Below are 21,594 nucleotides of genomic sequence, written 5' to 3' on the forward strand. Positions count from 1 at the left end.
AGAGAATAAATCTTTGACTGTCAATAGAATTTGTGCTTTTAAGTCACTTGCACATTTCTGAAAATGCCATCATTTAAAGAAAAAAAAACATAAGCTATTGATGCCAACAAGCAATCTTTACTTTAATAAAAAAAGAGGCTTGAAGAGCATGCCCAGAATCATAAATCTTTGATCCCATCTGGAAGTTGGTCTGTGTGCACCTGTTTCACATATGAATTGTGTAAATTCCCCCCTTTCTAAAAACAGCACTGATGCAACTACATCAGACATGATAATAAAACTAGTTCTTTTCTAGGCTTCTGATTTTTGGGAGAGATGCAAACCCACACTTACATGCACCTATCCTACACAAACAAAATATAATCACATCAACTTTAGGCTGGTGAAGTTGTAAGAGAATAATTACAGATAGAAGTCAGTCATAAACATACGAGACATACAGCTGTGCTGGAAAATAACTGTGCTCTTGTTTCTAAAGGGATTGTATCAACTTGAATTATAATCCTTTTTACAAATGGAGTTAGAACTAGCTTCAGGTTCTAGAGCTGATGCTGAATTCCTAAAATAAAGCCAGTTAACTGTGTCAGCACATTGAGAGAACATAAAAGGGATCCTGTGTATAGTCTGTGAATAACTTTTACACCCAGCATTTCTTTTTGTGCAGAGAAATCAAATGTTCTCTACATTTCACCGCTCTGTTATCAGAATAAGAGAAAGTAAAGGGTAGGAATATGGCCTGGTGCACCATAAGGGAGAGGGGGAAGGAGGAGACGGTCAGTGCTATAAACAGACAGATCTATTCTGCAAGCTACCAGCACTGGAAATTTACAAACCTTTTGTTCACATGAGATGGAGCAATATAAAGATTCCCCTCACAATACAGCTACACTAACAAAAATTAATGCCACAAAAGAATATTTTACTACTAACATTAACATTTAACTACTTCACTATTGCCCAGAGTATCTGGCACATGTAACAAAATAAATTTTTGGTGCTACCCTTTTTACTGGGTACATAGTATGCCACTGTTTCATTGTTATCACAACAGAATGCCACCACTTCAAAGAACACTGCAGCTCCAGAAGAGTGACTATAACTGCATTGGGTTACAAAAGAACAAACCTCTTGCATGTTAAAATGCAAAAAAGTATCACCTCAAACAGACTGCCATTCTCCTGACACTTCTCATGGCAAAGCCAAAGAACTAAGGGAGCCACATACTCTGGTTTGAAAGCATCCACCATATCTGGAATAAATTGAAAAAACAAACAAACATCAGTATGAATACATCAGCGTTCAAATACTTTATTCACCAAACCCTTTCCCATCATCATTCATTTCTCACACTTTCTGGAAGGAATGATCAAATTCACTGTAATTTGAATGAGTTGTGCTGCAAATCCTTTCCATTTTTGTTTTCATAAATGTTACTTTGTTTCAGTAGCACTAAAACAGATCTCTAGCTGTTCTATAGATAAAAGTTAGCTGATAATTACAATACAAACTCCCAGGAGAAGGGCTTGGAAGGTTTAACAGTGCAGGTGTTTCCAAATACCCTCAGTGATATACAAAAAAGTATTTATTTTAAAATAATGCCCTTTTTAGAATTGTTTCACTAAGGCAAAGGAAGACAGATCTCCATCAATATCTGATGGACAGAAAAGAAGCACTCTCTGCTTTAGGGGAAATCAGCATTACCAAACTTCTCCCGCAACCTCATTCACTTTCACTAGCCTGGGGTAGGGTATTGGGGTTCGGGAGGGGTGTGGGCTCTGGGCTGGGACCAAGAGGTTTGCAGTGTGGGAAGGAGCTCTGGGCTGAGCCTGGAACAGGAGGTGGTGAGGGGTACAAGCTCTAGGAGGGAGTCTGGGTGCAGGAGGGGGTACAGGGTGCTGGCTCTGGGAGGAGGGGTCAGGGCTTGGGGTGCAGGAGGAGGGTGCAGGAAGGAGTTTGGGGTGCTGGCTCTGGGAGGGAGCTCAGGGCTAGGGGTTGGGGTATGGCCTTCCACAGGGCAGGACTTACCTCCAGCAGCTCCCGGTCGGTGGTACAGCGTGGCTACCACTAAGCCAGGCTCCCTGCCTACCCCGGCCCCACGCCACTCCTGGAAGGGGCCAATGCGCCACTGTGGCCCGGCAGGGGGCACATGGCTCCGCACACTGCCCCTCTCTGCAAGCACCGCCCATGCAGCTCCCATTGGCTATAGCTCCCCGTTCCCAGCCAATGGGAGCTGCGGGGGCGGTGCTTGCAGGCAGGAGCAGTGCGCGGAGGGAGATCCTTGCCCCTCCACCCCCAGGGCTACGCTGGCCACTTCTAGGAGCAGCATGGGGCCAGGGCAGGCAGGGAGTCTGCCTTAGCAACAGCCCCACTACACCACTGGAGATTGCAATCAACTGGGAGATCCTTTAGGATCAACCAGTTGGTGATTTAAAGGATTACTAGAATAACACACAACTGAAAAATTGTGCAGTTGACTATCAATCATCTTCCTCTCCATTCAGTGCGACATATATGGATGAAAAAAATCAACAATAGGTTTCATACATTTTACAAAACACACATCCTTCTGCTTAGTATTCATAGGCCATGCTATTAAAAATACAATACTCTATTAACTTTCCACACACAACGAATGGGCAAATGAATTAAACAAAACTGGCCTTGCAATGCTTTGGAGACAGCAAATATTTCAGGCAGTCCACTATAAAACCAACAGCAGAATACATCTTCGATAAATCAAGAGGAGTCTAAGATACGAACTATAATTAAGGCTGCGAGTTTGTCACGGAGGTCATGGATTCTGTGATCTCCGTTACCAGTGTGGCTGGCCTGGGGGCCACCTGAGCAGCACGAGCAGCCCCGGGCCAGCCGCACCAGCCACTACTGGGGCAGTCTTGGCCACCACACCCTCCTCCCCCAGAAGCAGTAGGAGTTTGGGTGTGGGACAGGGCTCAGGGTAAGGGGTTGGGGCACGGGAGGGGGTGAGGGCTCTGGTTGGCGCTTGGCTCTGGGGGCTCCCCAGAAGTAATGCTGCCTATGCCTACAAGCACGTTGCCTATGCCTACAGACACTGCCCCCGCAGCTCCCATTGGCCACGGGCGGAGCCAGCGCTTGGGGTGGAGGCAGCACATGGAGCGAGGTAGGGAGCCTGCCAGCCCTGCCCCCCCGTCCAGCACCAGCGGGGGTCCCAGGCTGCATGCTGCCACCGGCCGCCCCCCCTCCAGCACCAGCGTGGGTCCCGAGCTGCATGCTGCCACTGCCCACCCCTCTCTAGCAACAGCGAGAGTCCCGGCCCCTCCCCCCCCCAAGATTTAGTCAGGGGTATATAGTACAAGTCATGGACATGTCACGGGATGTGAATTTTTGTTTACTGCCCGTGACCTGTCCATGGGTTTTACTAAAATTACCCGTGACTAAAATGAAGCCTTAACTGTAATCAGCAGTGGCTCACTTCTCATTTGTTAGTTACAACCTAACAATGCCCATGATGTGGTACTAGTGGGGGTCTGTTACAGATCACTGAATTAAACCAGAGAACATGATGAATTATTCCGTAAGCACCTATCTGTAATGTGTGGAACAAAGGTTGTTATGGGAGATTTCAATCTGGAAGACATTACATTGTTACAGTTTCTAAAAATTATAGATGATAAATTTCTAACACAAAAGTATTGCACCCCACATGAGGTAATGATTTTGGACCTCACTGTGAGAAATAAAGATGAATTAATCACTGGACTGGAAGTTGGTGGTTGCCTAAAGACCAGTGATCCTGATCTGATTATGTTCATTATGGGCAAACAAAGGAGAGTCCTTATCAGTAATAAATAAATACATTATATATAAAATATAAGCCCCCACACTGCTTCAAAAAGAGAAAATTTCCCAAGGCTAAGGAAAATTATGACTAAAATTGATAGACAGAAAAATGTGAATTACAATTGGGGGTTCTTTTAGAAGAGTTTGTTAGATGGCCTAAAATCCTTAATTCCACAATCTGAAAAATGGCAACTCTGGCTAAAAGTCCATACTCATTCAATGGAGAAATAAATGCAGCAACTAGAAATAAAAAACCAATATATAACAATGAAAAAAAGGAGAAATAGATAATATAAATTAGAAGCTATCGAGTGCACAAAATGGATAAGGGAAATGAACAACATCAAGGAAAACTTCATAGCTATCAGAGCAAAGGTTGGTAAAAAAGGAGTTTTTAAATACATCAGGAACAAACGAAATCCTAGCAATATCATAGGCCAATTACTAGATGAAGATGGTAAAACTGTTAATAATGATGCAAAAAAGGCAGAACTGTTCAATACATGTTTCTGTTCAGTATTTCGAAAGAAGAAGGATGATATATTTGTATCACATGTGGATGATGGACTTTCCAGTAATTAAGGAGGACGTTAAACAACATCTACTAGTGATAAACCCATTTTAAACCAGGAAGCTTGGATAACTTGCACCCAAGGGTCCTAAAAGACTTGGCTAATGAGATCTCTGCCCACTGATGTTCATTTAGAATACCCAGGAAATTCCAGAAGACTAGAAGAGGACTAATGTTGTTCCAATATTTCAAGAGACGCAAGTATAAACTGGTTAGACATTAATCCCACGCAAATAATGGAAAAGCTGATGTAGGATTCAATCAATAAAGAACAGGAATATAAATAATGCCAGTCAACATGGTTTTATAGAAAATATGTCTTGTCAAACTAATCTGATTTCATTCTTTGATAAAGTCTGGTTGATAAAGATAAGTACGCAGATGTAATATATTTAGACTTTGGTAAAGCATTTGACTGAGTACTGCACAACATTCTGATTAAAAAATTAGCACTATGCAATACCAATAAAAGCACACCTTACATCGATTAGGAACTGGCTAACCAAGAGCAAATGAATATAAGCCATATGTACAGAATGCGGGACTGTGTCCTGGAAAGAAATGACTCTGAAAAGTATTTAGGGTTCATAGTGAACAAACAACTCAATGTGAGCTCCAGATCAGCGAGCAGAAGTACGGACATGATTTTTACTTCTCTATAGGACACTGGTAAGATAGACAGTATACTATTGCATACAGTTCTGGTGTCCAAATTTTAAAAAGAATGTTGAAAAACTGAAGAGGGTGCAAAAAAGAGCCACAAAAATTATTTGAGAATTGAAGAAATTGTCTTACAGTGAGCTTTCAATCTGTTTAACATATCAAAAAGAAGACTGCAGAGTGATGACTGCAGTGTGCAAGTATCTTCACAGGGAGAAAAAACCAGCTATTAAATGGCTCTTTAATTAAGTGGAGAAAGGTATAACAAGAACCAATGGCTAAAAGCTGAAGCCAGACAAATTCAAATTTGAAATAAGGCACACGTTCTTAACAGTGAAGGTGATTAAAACCATTGGAAGCAGCATACCTAGGGAAGCAGTGGGCCCTCTTTATTTCAACGTCTTCAAATCAAGACTAGAAGCCTTCCTGGAAGGTACGCTTTAGCCAAACACAATAAGGCTCAATACAGGGTAAGGTGGGTGAAATTTCATAGCCTATAATATACAGGAAGTCAGACTAGATGATCTAATAGATTTTAAGACTAGAAGGGGCTATGATCATCATCATAGGAAGGCAGAGCAGATAAGTTTAGTTCCGCAAAAGAATTATGAGAGACAATAAAGGCAATTCAACTTTCGAGAGACTAACACTGTCAGAAGAGATACCACAGGATCTTCTGAAGGATTCAGAGTCTATGTATGCCAAACTTAAAAGCCTTGCATTGGTTTCATACAGTTCCATCCTCAAACACTATGTACTGCTGGGTCTGGCACACTGTTAGTTCCTAAAGAGAATGGGATGATGATTCCTTTTGAATGCTTTGAGGGGAAAAAGATAAATATTATTGGGAAAAAAATATTTCCAAAGGAATAAAGAAAATGCTGCACTTAAAAAAATAAATAAAACAAAACATTAGTACTTGGGCATTCTGATGGGGCAGCTACACCTCACTGGCAGAAAAGGGGTAAAAAGCAGCCCTAGGGAGTCAGCCAATTGGAAAGGGGCTAAGAGGAGCAGCCAATCATGGGCCAGCAGGCTCATATAAGGACTGCGAGGGCAGAGCAGAGATCAGTAGCTGAGTGGAGCTTAAGAGGAGAAGATCAGGGTCCTAGGAGGAGGAAGGAGTGCCAGCACCTGGGACAGAGTTGTGCTGCAAGCAGAAACTGGGGAGCTAGAGAGAGCTCCTGGCTGGCTGCTAGGGCCTGCAGGCTGAGGCCTTGAGGTAAGGGCAGAAGAGGATGCTGGAGCCACATGGGAAGTGTCCCTGGGACAATGGACTGCAGTTGCCACTGAAGGAGTGGCTGGACAGAGATTGCAGATCCCCTGGAGGGCAGCGTCACTGAAGAGGACGCACGGGTCTCGGAACAAAAGTGACAGTGGCGAGGCACCAAAAGAAGAGGGTGCCATAGAGATCAGAGCTAATTCCCATGACAGCCAGCAGGAGGCTCCACAGGGTCAGTCGTACCCCGTCACATGCATCAAAAGATGATATAAATAGCCAATTTCTGAAATGTTTAAAAATTGGGCTCGCAGTTTGTTATATTACTACAAAGTAGTACATTTTCTGGGGACAGTTCCAAGGCCTGTGTTTTGCAGACTACATCATCATAATGGTTCCTTCTGGCATTAAAAATCTATAACTCTTAGTGCTCCAAGTTTTGCCTACTTTCCTCTTATGTGGAGACTATCAAGACCAGTCTAAGTAACTAAACTGCATCAGAAAAACTTCAACCAACCCAAACCTCTGATCTCATCTTTTCATTTATTTATTCACCATCTTCTTCAAAACCCTTCTCAAAACATTTTCCTGTATAGCCTTTCACACAATCCATTATAATAATATTATATTAGTATAATCCAGTCCAAGTTTAATAAGTATATGGTATGTACAGGGTGCATTCTGCTAGTTGCTCAATGTGTTATGTCAGACTTATCTACCTTCTCTCATCTCCTGTTTTAATTTACTCAGGTCAGCTTTGTCTACTCCATATTTTGTGAAACATATACCACATTGCAAACAAACAGTAATATTACAATAAATGCAAACACCACAAATACAGCCCTGATCCAATACCTACTGAAGAAAATGGGGAAATGAATAAAGCTACAGTGACAAAGTTTCAGCACATAAAACAATTCTAGTGAATTATAAAGGCCGCTAGAGCTCTCTTCTGATGTCTTACTTCCTTACAGCACCTGAAACTGGAAAGATCATTTATCATAAATAGACAAGAAAAGAGTTTCTGAAGTGTAAAGGAATGGAACGTTTCAATTGGTGAGAAAACTGGTTGTGCTCCAACTTGCAAAGACTCAATTCTCACGAGCTCAAGTTACTTACCTTGTGGCATGATAGTCTGAGTCAGCCTCGACCCAGCAGTAGGTGCAATTGTGTTACTGTGGATGTTGTATTTTCTGCCTTCAACTGCAAGTGTATTTGCAAGACCAAAAAGGCCAAGTTTGGCAGCACTGTAGTTTGCCTGACCAAAGTTGCCATATATTCCAGCAGCTGAAGAAGTCATAATTATTCTTGAAGAGAAGGAAAAACAGAAAATTAATAGTTTCTAGAGGATGCCAGGTTACGTGTTGCAGCCATTTTTGGCTTCTGACAATTACACATCCTGAAACCACAGGAATGGTAATTCTGTAACATCTCAACATGTCAAAATGAAAGTATGAGTAATTAAAAAGCAACTTTTTCTAATGTGTTGGGGTGATGCAAAAAATGGCACAAATACTGAAGAGTAATGCAAGGGGAGTTGAGAGGTGCTCAGCACCTCTCAGGATTTGGTCTCATATTAGAGCAGAAATAGCAACTTGCCACCACTGGCATAATGGCACAACTATTTTGTTATAACTGGGGAGAGCACTAATGAAATGTATGTTTGCACTTAACCAGATATTTCATATGGAGATATTTTTACATCTTAAAAATAGCTTTGACAAACAGAAAATGTTGCTAAGTTGAAAACTGTTTTCACCCACACCCTACGTAATCAATAGCACTACTGACATGATTAAAGTTAGACACAAGTTTAAGTACTTGACTGAATCAGCGCCTACTGCATGTCACATATCCTTTTTGAGCAGTTAAAAATGATTCTCACCATAACCAGTCCCGATTCTGATCTGAATTACACAGAGTGTGTATCTACAGTAGCTGCACTGACTTAACGAGAGTCACTCCAAGTTAACACAAGCGTAACTGAGATAAGAATCTGTCTCAACGTCATTCCCAATTGCTACATCAACATGATTTCACCATCTTCAGTCCAAATAAAGGTGCTTTGGTTATGTTAAGAGAGTCAAGGTGAGAAAAAGCTAAAAAGTGTACAGAAGCAGACATTCTGCAAGTAACACATTTCTACACATTATGTGAAGATACATTTGGTAAATAATACTAACATCATTTGGCAATAAACAAAGTGATTTACAAAACAGAGCAAGAGAAGAATTATGTCATATATATACAGGGATGCAATTCCCAAAATTATGCCCAATAAGTGATCAAATGGGCAAAATATTTTGCTACCAATCTCTCCTTCTCACTTCATACTCAGCCACAGAATGCCATTTGGTCACAGAATGAAGCACAAACTAATTTAATCTTCAACTTCTAGGTGGATCAGGCTAAACAGCCAGATTGCCAAAACACCAGGACAATTGCTACAAAGAATAGATATAAAGGTGAAAAATATAAATCTGGATGTAATGTGAACTGACAGCACCACATCAGCTTTGGGAACACACCAGGCAGAGCCCACACACAAATCTTCACAATAAACCTGGAGATGTTTATTGAAAGATAAAAATAACTTCCAAAAAAAAAAAAAAGTTGTTAGGATGTTATCCACAGTGTGTGTGTAGGAGAAGGCAGGAAACAAATGGATGTCAACCTCACACATTTGGGCACAAAGTGATTATTTCCTTCCCATTGACTAAAGGGGAGCAAGAATTATCAAGTAATCCATTGCAGCATCAGAAAGATCATGTCAATATACTGTTTACTGATGAAAAAATTAACCGTATACAGTTTTACCTTCCAAACTTCTGATTTTTCATATGATTCCATGCAGCTCTGGTGACCAGGAATGATCCCTTCAAATGAACTCTATGAATTATATCTAAAATCAAATTAGTTGAACAGACATTTGATTCTTTTCTCTTTTGTGGCAAAATAAATATGCAGTTTCTACATCCTCCAAGAAAAAAAATGAGAAGCCTATTTAGCTTCATCTCACTTCATTCACACTCAGCTAATTTAATCACAGTCTGGACATGTGCATTGTATTTTTTACAATTACATTTTGAAATGCTGTGGGATGGGCATTTGAACTGACTAGGCTGGTTTTCTCCCTGCTCCCCTTCTTGTCCTGTGTGCAGCTCTAGCACATGGAGCTCACGGTATCACAGAGCTTAAGCATCGCCATGGGCTGTCTTTTTTCTGCAGTTCCTGCCTCTTACTGGCAGTCTTTTGGGGAATTAATTGGGTGCTCATTCCCCATCACTTCACTGAGGGGTATTTGCTTGCTATCCTGTTCTAACTGCCATTGGGCACTGCAGCTTCACACCACCCTTCCTTTGTTATAGGTTTTGGGTGTGGTCTGTCTTTCTGGACTGCTGAGGGTTGCAGGGGTTTCTTTGGGTTACAAATGCATTTTTCCCACATGGAAAAATTGGTGCCTGGTTTCCTTAACCAGGAGGTCTGGTTTTTATGAGTGCTTTTTTTTTTTTCCCCCTGAGATGGGGGCAACATTTGCAGGAGTCCAGTATGGATTGCACCACTGACCCAATGTGAAAGCCGATAACGAATTAAGCACCTTGGAGCTGAGATTTGCAGGCGATGTGTGAATCTCTAAGGTCAGGTACAAACACACACACACTCCAATCTGTGCCCCTCACACTCTCATGAGGATGGGGTGGCATTTACTTAGCGTCTAGAAACCTTCACTACTTCAAAGTTAATCAACTTACCCCAGTCTTCATCACTTATCCTAGCAAATGAACGGTCCCTCAGAATCCTAAAATACGTTGTCAGGAAAACAAAAAAGGAAGGTGAACATGTATTTAAACAAAAGGATTAGAATATGGTACAACAATGGGGAAAAGCTACCTTCATATTTACTTACCCAGCATTGTTTATAACAATATCTGCAAAGAACACAAAAACAAAACATTTTAAGTATGAATGAGTATGAATCTGCACTTTCTTTAACTCTGCTCCTGCCTTCAAAATCTAGGTTATAAGCGCACACATACAGTGTGTTATAATTGTTAAATAGTTGCTCACTCATACTGACTAGGGCTGTTCCAGAATTGGAAAGTGCATGGCTTTCCTTATGTTTCAAAGTATTTTGGGACATGTAGTCCCAGTCTGCCACAGGCTGCAGTGAAGCCTCATAAGTAGACACAGGTGTTGAGATGACAACATTAAGCACTGATGGGAAGGTGCCATAAACCGGCCCCCTTCCTCAGTGACATCACGCTCAAGTTTGTAGTGATGAGACTGCCCAGATCAATGATGCTACTTGCTACGAATTCTGAATGACATGATTTATGGTAACATAAAAGTGGAATGCACCCAAACTCAAAGTGGGTGGCACCATGGTCAAAGAGTCAGAAAGCCTGTAACGTAACTCAGACCCACAACCAACAATAAGGTAAGAAAGGGAGCTTCAGAACCACCCACTCAGTTTTTCATCACTCACTGCCTAGGTTTCCGTTCTGCACATGCTACCCTGAGCATAAGGGAATGCGAACATCAGGGCAGGAGAAAGAAATATACAGAAGGGGAAAACTGTTTAGTTTAAGGGAGAAATGGAACAGATCGAGAGAAAACAGAGGGAGAAGATGGAAAAATAAAAGGATTGAAGAAAACAGCAGAAAGAAGGAAATGGCTGGAAATAAAAGGAGAGAATGAAAACAGAAGACAGAAGTGGGAAGAGAGGGCAAGAGATAAGTGAAGAAATGGAAGAAAAATTAACACACAAAAACTTAATGCTTTATAGAGTTTTATTTGCTTTTTTTCTTATCCATTCCTCAGCTCTGACCAAATTTCCAGGAACTCAGCCAAAGTAAAAAGTTAGATAATGATTATTCCTTTAATACTGATAAGCATTTGCAAAACCACAAACTTTATTAATTAAGAAAACGTTTGGGATCTTTTACTCTTTGTAGCACCACAACAGTCTATTCTTCACTAAGGTAAGGCAAAAGTAAAGAGAATTACTCAAATGTTACTGAGCATCTTTAACTCTTCATGAATCTCTTCAACATTCTTTCAATTCTGTTCATCAAGGATTAAATGACTAGCTACATAATAGCATGATAATAAAACAGATCAAAGTTCAAAGTTTGCTCTCTATTTATGTGTATCAATAATTCTGTCTTTTAGATGTGCCAGAGCAAGTCAGAACTATGCTTCCTTGCACTACCTTCAGCAAAAGGGCAAGACAGACACTGCGGAGTAGACTAAGTTATTAAAAGCGAACATAAAACAAAGCCAAGAAAAAAGTGAAATGATATCCACTTCCTTTAAGGCTGCATATACTGTTTTAAGGAAGAACACTGAACAATCAATATTTCAGGAACTAGTCACCATGCTTTAGAAGTATATTTTCTCTGTCTTGGAATGCAAGTTCTCTTTTATTCTGGAATAATGATAAACTGAAATGACAGTCCAGCCCAGAATATGGGCTATCATAGATTCAGTAATGCTAAGATGTCTGGGTTGCTGTGTTAGTTTTCCAAGGTGTAGGTCTAAAGTTTTGGGTATTGTTCTACGATGACAGTTGGCAAGTGTCTGGAGTAATCTTTGAGAGAAGGACAACTTGGTGATAAAGACGAGGGGACTGATCTTCACAGAAATGGAGATCTACTGGGAAACCATAAATAATGGCAAACCATTATTTGCCAACTAACTTTAGAGAAGACCTGTAAGGAAGGTCCAAAAATTGGGTAATAACTTGAAAGACCATATTACCTGATATATGCTTATTTTTAAATGGAGCAGCCCACTGGAGAGAGTTGAATTCTCATTTGTTGGCTTCTGTTTTGTTTGTTTGTTTTGGAAGGGGAAGATGAAGAGTGATGTGTATAAATAAATTCACCTTCTGTTTTATGTTACCACATTCAGTGTTTATATGAAAAGAACAACAATCACCTTCAAAGCCAGTCAGTTTCAAAAAACTAAATCATACAAGTTCCAGGTTGTAAAACTTCTCCCGAGTTTCCCTGACAAATGTTGTGATTCTTAAAATTACTTTTTTGTATTTCACCTCCTGTTTCTCTGTGAAAGAACTGTATTAACAAGGGAAACTGTGAAATTGGTTATACACGAAGTGCTGTCAAATGCACAAATTTTTAAGTTATAATTAGGTGTTGCTAGAAATAATAGTAAGCGAAAAATTTTGGAAGGAAATGTTATTTCTAAATCATTGGTCTCCCTTTAATAAAGGGTGTAAAAGCAACAACATGCTACCTTAAAACAGAGGCATAAGGGGAATCAGAGTTCCTTTCTACCCTATGTAAAAGGAGAGATGATACTAACGTTATAATAAACTTTTATATATTCCTGACAGATTCAGCCCCTACAGAAGTCATCCACAATGACCACAGTGCACATTATGGAGTGGGTACCGTTGTCTGTCTTGTAGGAAAAGGTGTGTGGCCTCTTTAACAGCTAGAGAGCCAGAATGACTGGCTGAGGCAGCTTCAGATCAGGTTTGTGTGGGGATGCTGACCAACCCCCACAAGTGAATGGAAGAGAGAGAGAGGCACTATTTAGATGCACAGCAGTGCAGGAAAAGCCCTTTTTTACCTGGACCAGGTGGAACAGCATCCACCCTCCCATCTTTGGAAGTAGCTAAATAGCAGGTTTTGTCATGATCTGCTGTGGGCATTACACTCGTCGCTCCTTTCTCAGGGGGCTGGGAAGGACTTTTTCCCTTACTGCCAGATTAGCCAAGGCAAAGTGGTGGTGGGGGGGGTTGCCTTTCCCACAGGGGGTTGGGAGCTTAGCTAGGATGAACACGAAACGGGGATTGGGCTATGATGTCGTAACTCATTACGTAATCATGGAGACAATGTTTGGTGCAGGTACTCCACAGGGAAAGGCGATGGTGAGCAGATCAAATGAATTGGTAAAGGATTTCAGGGGGTTATTTAAGGGAGCAGAAACAGGGAAAGATTCAGGGCTCCTCTAACTGGTACAGCAGGGAATCAACCCCCCCACTCCTTTATAGCCCCCCTTAACCTTCAATCAGGGTGGCAGGGTCCCAGCAGTGGGTTGGCTGGGGATCAGGATGGGTAAAGAGGGAGAGCTGACAGCAGCCTGTCTCAGTATGTGTAAATGATTATGGAATTACCTGCACTGTACACTTTTATCTGTTGGGCACTCCCAGACATTTAGGAATAAAGTTGCATCCTAATTATACCACATCCAGTGTGTCCTGTCCTCCTTCCGGCATAGCCGGACAACACTTATTTACAGAAAAAGATGTACTGTCATTTATACATATTGAAGGAATAGTGTTCCTTCCATAAACACTCTAAATGCTCAAAATAATTACTTAGATAAAGCTTGCAATTTTCGTTTATACTAGCAACTACTAACCTCTAGTTACTGGGAAGCGGCTTTTTCATTTGTTTAGGACTACAGAGAATAGAACACCACAATCTTGAATTTAATTACATTGAATTTCCTGTACATGTTATCACTAACTCTTGATTGTTAACTGCACTGCTTAAGATGACTTTGCATTCACAAACAAACAAGTTATAAGTTAATAATTGTACCTATCCTCCCAAAAGCTTCAAGGGCTGTCTGCACAAGCTTCTCACCAGCCTCCACGGAATCTGTAAACAAAACAGGTAGTGGTGTGATCTCCAAATAAAATCATTTATTAGTTACACAGCCACATATTACTGTATACAACGTACTTCTAGGATGTAGATAACCACATGGAATGTGATGCATTTAAAAAGAAAAAGTGAATTGCTCATGTGAAATCCCTATAGGGTAAAATGAAATTTTAGCCACTGCAGGCAATTAGCCCACTGCAATTCCTGCACAAGCCAAACAGTGCAGCATTTTAACATTACATGAAAACCAAGAAGCTAAACTCACTAAAAACAGGCAGTCTAGTTTCTATGTTGGCTAAATGATAAGCTTGCTAAGTCACAGAAAAGACTACCTTTTGCGGGGGGTGGGGGGGGAGAGGGATTGCTCCTCCCCTCCAGCATACCGGTGCCAAGAGTTCAAGTGAATAAAGAAATCAGAGATTTCATTTTAAGATGCTTTATGTCTCCATCTCCCCCAGCCTCCGAACAATGTTTTATCTCATTGAATGAATTAAATTACTAATAGTATTGGAGTAGTCCTTTGTCACCAACTGTTACTTTTTCATTTGGTAAAAGCTGAATGTACTATTTCCATAAATGAAGTGTCCTTATTAAATCTATTATGGAAAATAACATACCATAGTTAGCTACTGCTTTTCCTCCTTTTGCTCTTATTTCTTCAACAACTTTGTCAGCCGCTGAGGAGCTTTTGCCATGTCCTTTGAAGTCACCTCCCAGATCATTCACTGCATAACACAAAAAAGAAATTCTTGACCAATCGATACACATATGTTTCACAGTCTCTTCTCATCCTGCAGCCACTAAGGTTTCTGGTGGATGTTACTAACGAGATTCACTGCAGCTGATTTCTACTGGTAACCTAAGTTATTTGGACAAGAGCAAACAGTCTGACACTCTACTGCAGGGGTGGGCAAACTTTTTGAGGAATAGAAATTGTATGACAGGCCATGAATGCTCTCAAAATTGGGGATGGGGTACAGGAGGGGGTGAAGGCTCTGGTTGAGGGTGCAAGTCCTGGGGTGGAGCTAGGGATGAGTTTGAGGTGTAGGAAGGTATTCTGGACTGGGACCGAGGAGTTCGGAGGGGGTTCAGGGCTGGGACAAGGGTGCAGGAAGGGTGCAGGCTCTGGGCTGGGGATGAGAGGTTTGGGGTGCAGGAGGGTGCTCCGTGCTGGGATTGAGAGATTTGGAGAACAGGAGGGGGATCAGGGCTGGGGAAGGGGGTTGGGGCATGGGGAGAGGCTCAGGGGTGCAGGCTCTGAGCGGAAGTTACCTCAAGTGCTCCCAGAAGCCGTGGCATGGCCCTTCTCTGGCTCCTAGGAGTGGAGCGGCCTGCAACCCTTGGACAGGGGGCATGCCACGGCTTCTGGGAGCCACATGGTGCAGCCCCCAGCCTGGCACCCCACCTAGAGTGCCGGAGCTGGGACGAGCCGTGTGGTGTGGCCCCCAACCCGCCACCCCGGCTGGAGAACCAGAGGAGGGCTGAGCAGTGTGGTGCGGCCCCTGACCCGGTGCCCTGGCTGGAGTGCCAGAGTGGGGCCAAGCCACATGGTGCAGCCCCCAACCCGTGTAGTGTGGCCCCCAACCCGCCACCCCAGCGCAAGCTCGTGGGCCGGATCTGGCCTGTGGGCCATAGTTTGCCCACCCTGCTCTACTGGATTAGGTAGAGTCATTTCATAACATTCCATACTGTTCCTGAGGGCACATCTGCACAAACACTTATTGCCGTATCTGCCGATGGTGGGGAGCCAAAGTGAGAGCAGCAGCTTCAGCAGATGTTACTGAGCATGCTCATTACATGCCAAGCAGCAAATCTTGGAGGGGGGGCATATAACTCCCATAAGGCCACCCTCAGTGTGTCATCTCTGCTGAGGTGTAAATCTACAGTGCTAGAGCATGCTGCACACTAATTGTCCATTTGGACCCCACTGCGGTACTCTAAAAGTACCCTAGTGCGTTTTGACATATTGCTCTTTCAAACGGCAGCACATCAACATGCACTAGGGAACTTTTTGAGTGCAGCAGCAGGGTCCACACCGATAGTTAGTACATAGCCTACTGAAGTGCTGTAGATTTACATCCCAGCTTACCATACAATTGTGACGTTACTGAACATGACGTGGATAAACCATTTCTGTTATACACCAATATTAGCTGTAGTAAGACAGAACCAAGAATGGGGAGCTCTTGGGATGCAGTCAGCGATGATTGCGTCATCCCTTCCTGCATCAATTTTGCGTTGGGGGTGTGACGTTATTGATATAAACTATGACCGTATAGATAATTGTTGCAACCACTGTTATATATTTGCAGCAAATATTATACAAAGGTTGTCATGTAAGGTGTCTAAGACAAGGTTATGATTTTCTGGTTATGATTATGCTATCTGTATGCAAGTATCATTTTTGTATTTAAAGTTATAAGTATTGGCTCCGCACTGTCTGTATTTCAAACTTGTGCTATGTTTCTGGGTGATAACCCAGACAATTTGGCATTAGCACTACCTAGCCTGCTGGATGGCCCATTAAGGACCATCAGCTATACAACTGACCCATTGAGATACACCTTGTGACTCAGCAAGGCATGCAGGGACATGCCCATGGACAAAACTCTTAAGGTTTTTCCATGCCATATGCTGGTTGGCTTGTCTTTGGAACAAAGAAAGCAGAGGCCACATGGCAAGAGATTATAAGAGGCTGCTGTATCTCCTCCATCTTGTCTTCAATCTTGCTTCTTACTTCTGGAGGAACCTTGCTGCAAAACAAAGGACTGAATGACCCATCCCAGCTGTGGATGTACTCCAGAGACTTGATTTGAACCTGCAGTTAATTCCATCACTGCTACAAGCCTGAACCAAGAACTTTGTCATTGCTGTATGTAACTGATTCCATGTAACCAATTTAACTCTCATCTATATTTCTTTCTTTTTATGAATAAACCTTTAGATTTTAAAGGATTGGCAACAGCGTGATTTGTGGGTAAGATCTGACATATATTGACCTGGGTCTGGGGCTTGGTCCTTTGGGACCGGGAGAACCCTTTTTCTTTTACTGGGGTACTGGTTTTCATAACTATTCGTCCCCATAAGGAGTGGTGCTGGTAGTGATACTGGGAAACAAGAGTGTCTAAGGGAATTGCTTGTATGACTTATGGTTAGCCGTGGGTGAGACCGAAGTCCTCTCTGTTTGGTATACCTTAGAAGTAAAGGAAAGCCAGCCTTGGGCTGTAACTGCCCCGCTCTAAGCAATTTGTCCCGAATTGAAACTCTCAGTTGTGTCCCACCAAAGGCAGTATCGTTACAACAATAAGTGTTCATGTAGACATGCCCTGAGGTAACAATTTATGAGGTAGAGAAGAGATGTTTCATCGCTATTTGTGATTTACTTTCCCTGCCAAGCTTGATCTCGCCAACAGTATTGTTATTGTTCAACAAGATTAAAAATCTAGACATCATACAGTCACACTGATTAGGACTAGTCTAGTCCTCCAGTCACATTTGCTATTGAATGTTCACTGAGACTGTGCCTTGAGTACATTTCATTTCTGATCCTTCTTCAAGCCAATAGACAATAGCTAAAAATAATCTCTGAATTGGGCTGCATTCATATGCATGGAGCTTCTTTCATAAAAGTTAATCCCAGAAAACCTACATTTTGTCAGTGCAGTGCTATGCAACAACGAGAAGAATGTCTCAACTCAAGCAATATATACTCTGAGGAAGGTACTTGAAAGCTCTTCGATATCTATATACAGCATTGCTCTTTCTAACTTTTGCAAGACCTCAAACAATGAGTATTCAGTTACATGATAATTAAGTCCAAAATGAAATACAATGCACCCACAAGTCTCCTGTTTTCATCATAATTTACAAATTCAAGTTTATTGTGGTTTGGCAAACTAGAATAAAGTTACAATGTGAAAAAGGCCTTGTTTATACTAGAAACAAACTGACCAGATATTTAACCAGATCAGTTACTGCCCTGGTTTAAACCAGTGAAACTCTCTGACATACACTTAAACTGGTTTAACCCTTTGTTTAAATCAGTTTAGCTTTTGCCAGTAAATTTACCAATTTAATATAAATCAATGTAAGCAAGAATTAAACCAATTTAAGTGTGTCTATATTGGGGGGTTCCACTAGTTTAACTAGACTGATTATTAAACTGATCTAGATAATGTATTTCACTCAAGGCTGTGTCAATATATTAACAGAAGAATAGAATTAATCGAATAACCAACTGAAAAAATCATCTATTTACAAAACTAAAGAATATATATATATAAAGATTAAAATGATTCAAATATGGTTCTGCTCTGAAAGGCCACTTTATAAAGATGGTACCTCCTTACCCAATAAATCTGCTGTTTTGTGTATACAAAGTCATATTTGCATACTTCAGTCAGCAATATTTTTTTCCTTATTTTTTCTTATTGTCCTGCACCGCTAACGCTGAGTAAGCTATATTACATAGTCTTGAGATCCATCAACAGAATGTTACTAAGCAAGCATCAATTACATCTATAGAACTCCAGGGAAAACAGTGGGCTTGCATACTCGCCATTATCAGCATAAGTGGAAGAGCAACAAGTGTATCTAATTTTGCCTACAGAACCTTACAGCGTGAAGTGCAAGATGGAAAGAAGCCAGCTTGACTCTCAGACCCAAGGGCTGGCAGTTAGAAAAAAGAACTTTTTACTTGTGAATTCTATCACGTTAAATATAGAAGATATGAAAGCACAATGACCATGGAATCCCACAGTGCTAGTTTTAGCATCTTTTTCAGAGATACTGTAAAGAGGGATGGATGTTGAGTGCAGTGGGTAGTGGGAGTCCACAGTGCTGGACTGTGAGGAGGGAGGAGTGGAATACTGTACTCCTCTCTTGACAACATTTCTCTGTTCACAGCTGCAAGAATGCTACTGTAAAGTCTGAGTATTGGCTAAAGGAGACAAGGTAATCCTACCAGTATATAAAACAATATATTAGTCTTTACCATTTTTATTTTCTCATTGCATTAAATATTCAATTGATTCATATAGTCAAATACTGAAAGAGATATAGGAGAGAATATCAGAGTTCAAAAATATATATTTAACATAGCCCTTTATTTGCCATTTAAATCAAGAGGAAAATTTACATTGTTTCACAATAGAAGCGACTGCCACATGCGAGGGGAATTCTGTGAAGATTCAGTGAAAAGGGGATTTGGTTTTCTGGGATATAGAATTATCCCCAAGTAGTTAGATGACAGACATTTGGCTCTGCTGCTCTATGAAATAACTCATCTGGACTGATGAAATACATTAAAATGGTATCCCAAAAGACTTGTTCTAAAAAACATCCCTGAATTAAAGGGCAGCATGAAATTAACTTTCACAATCAGTAACTCGATGATTAGTACAAAGAAGTCATGCTGCTGAGTGCTGTGTTGAATCAGTTAACTAAAAAAAATCTCGTTATTTAGCAAAGTAGCTTAATCACATGCTATTTCAGGTTAGAACAACAGGTTATTTACAGCTGCAGATTTCCCCTTTCATGAATTCAAATTGCATCTAGAAATGAGACTGCCTTATAAAAATCAACTTCACAGCTACTGCTACTAGATTATGTTATGGATGGCTAGGGTTGGGAATCTGAGCATACGTAGATTAAAAGTATCCACCTTAATCCACTCAAACTGTAGAAACACAAATCAAGCAATATTCCACAGAAAATTTAACTTAACTAATCAATGAAGCCACAGAGTGGCTCTTAAACGTTATGGAGCGCCAAGTGGACACGCTCCAGGCGATATTAGCTCTTCAAACTGAGCAGCTCCGCGCCCGCCCTCCCCTGCAGCCGCTGTCACAAAATTTCCCCCCAGACACCGCCAACACGCTTTTATCAACCTCCTGGCTCCAGTCTCTACCCCCCGCATTCCACTCCTCCCTCCTCACAGTCCAGCACTGTGGACTCCCACTACCCACTGCACTCAACATCCATCCCTCTGCAGTTTAGCCCCCGCTGCACTGTACTCCAAAGGAGAAGGTTGGATATGATCCCTGAACATACACAAATCTTTAGCCGTCCCAGGACCCCTCCTCCTCCTGGAACCTTCCCTTCCTCCACCCCCTCCCTACTGATGTATTTTTTCATTTGACTCTCTCCTTCAGTTGTCTTTTAATAAAAGAAGTGTGTTGGTTTGAAAGCAATCTTTATTCTATTAAGTGAAAGCAAAAAGAGCACTACAAAGCAACATACAATTATGTTAAACCCCCTTATTGCATCATGTGCACCAATCATCTCCTAGCATTAAAAGCACTGCAATGCCGAGCATAACAACAAATATTAGTGGCTTTCAGCTTCAAATTGCTGCCTCAAGACCCCCCTGATCCTCATGGCCCTGCGCCCCTCTAATAGCCCTGGTCTCTGGCTGTTCAAACTCAGCCTCCAGGTGCTGAGCCGCTGCGGTCCAGCCCTGAGTGAAGCTTTCACCCTTCCCTTCACAAATATTAAGGAGTGTACAGCACGTGGCTATAAACATTAGAATATTGTCGTCAGCTAGGGCCAGCTTCCCACAGAGGCATTGCCAGCGGGCTTTTAAACGGCGCTCTCAACAGTCATTCTGCACTTGCTCAGCCTGTTGTCGAACCGCTCCTTGGTGCTGTCAAGTTGCCCCGTGTATGGCTTCATAAGCCACGGCATTAAGAGGTAGGCAGGGTCTCCCAGGATCACAATGGGCATTTCGACTTCCCCTACGGTGAAAGTCCCAGCTTGCAGCTTCCTGAAGTGTTCTGAAAAATGCGTGCATCATGTACCTATACGGACCAGCCTGCATTAATGTCTGTGAAATGCCCACAGTGATCCACAAGCACCTGGAGAATCATTGAGAAATACCCCCTGCGATTAATGTATTCGGTGACTAGGTGGTCTGGTGTCAGAATTGGAATGTGTGCGCCATCTATCGCCCCTCCGCAGTTAGGGAAGCCCATTTGTGCAAAGCCATCCATAATGTCATGCATGCTGACCAGAGTCTTTCAGAGCAGGATGTGATTAGTGGCCCTGCACACTACCATAAACACGAGTCCAACTGGTGTTCCCACTCCGAACTGGTTAGCGACTGATCAGTAGCAGTCTGGAGTAGGTTCCACCGTGCAATGACCACATGCTTCTCCAGCGACTGGGCAGCTCTCATTCTCATGTCCTTGTGCTGCAAGGCTGGGGTAAGCTCACCACCCAATCCCATGAATGTGGCTTTCCTCATCCGAAAGTTCTGCAGCCACTGCTCATCATCCCAGACATGCATCATGATGTTATCCCACCACTCAGTGCTTGTTTCCCCGAGCCCAAAAGCGGTGTTCCACTGTGGTCAGCATCTACATGAATGCCACAAGCAATCTCGTGTTGTAGCTCCTACTTGTGGCAAGATCAATGTCACACTCCTCTTGCCTTTGTAGTTTAAGGAATAACTCCACTGCCACTCGTGACATGTTAGTCAGAGCGAGCAGCATACTGGTCAACAGTTCAGGTTCTATTCCTGCAGCCCGAAGAGGCAGGGCGCGCAGTACACAAACTGTTGAAAGATGGCACCAAATGCAGACGGAAGCTCAGGATTTCTGGGATGCAAAGCAACGTATCAAGGATTATTCGGACAGGACCCAGGATGCCCCACAACTCCCTCTGCCTTCCCACAAGTCTTAGCGGCA

At 42.1% G+C, this 21,594-nt stretch overlaps 1 protein-coding gene across 2 annotated transcripts in view; it reads right to left on the reverse strand.

The window, feature by feature from the left end:
• The window catches only part of HSD17B4 (hydroxysteroid 17-beta dehydrogenase 4), a 113,380-nt gene that overhangs the window by 82,192 nt on the left and 9,594 nt on the right, over positions 1-21,594 (reverse strand). For both annotated transcript variants that reach the window (XM_054031691.1, XM_054031692.1), the window contains exons 3-9: positions 14,527-14,634; positions 13,844-13,903; positions 10,177-10,198; positions 10,022-10,068; positions 9,087-9,171; positions 7,389-7,576; positions 1,158-1,249 (exon numbers count right to left, since the gene is read on the reverse strand). In XM_054031691.1, the coding sequence (XP_053887666.1) occupies positions 1,158-1,249; positions 7,389-7,576; positions 9,087-9,171; positions 10,022-10,068; positions 10,177-10,198; positions 13,844-13,903; positions 14,527-14,634 (602 nt within the window). The remainder of the gene's footprint in view (positions 1-1,157; positions 1,250-7,388; positions 7,577-9,086; positions 9,172-10,021; positions 10,069-10,176; positions 10,199-13,843; positions 13,904-14,526; positions 14,635-21,594) is intronic.

Source organism: Malaclemys terrapin, chromosome 6 (assembly GCF_027887155.1).
Source record: "Malaclemys terrapin pileata isolate rMalTer1 chromosome 6, rMalTer1.hap1, whole genome shotgun sequence".
NCBI classification, from domain to species: Eukaryota; Metazoa; Chordata; order Testudines; family Emydidae; genus Malaclemys; species Malaclemys terrapin.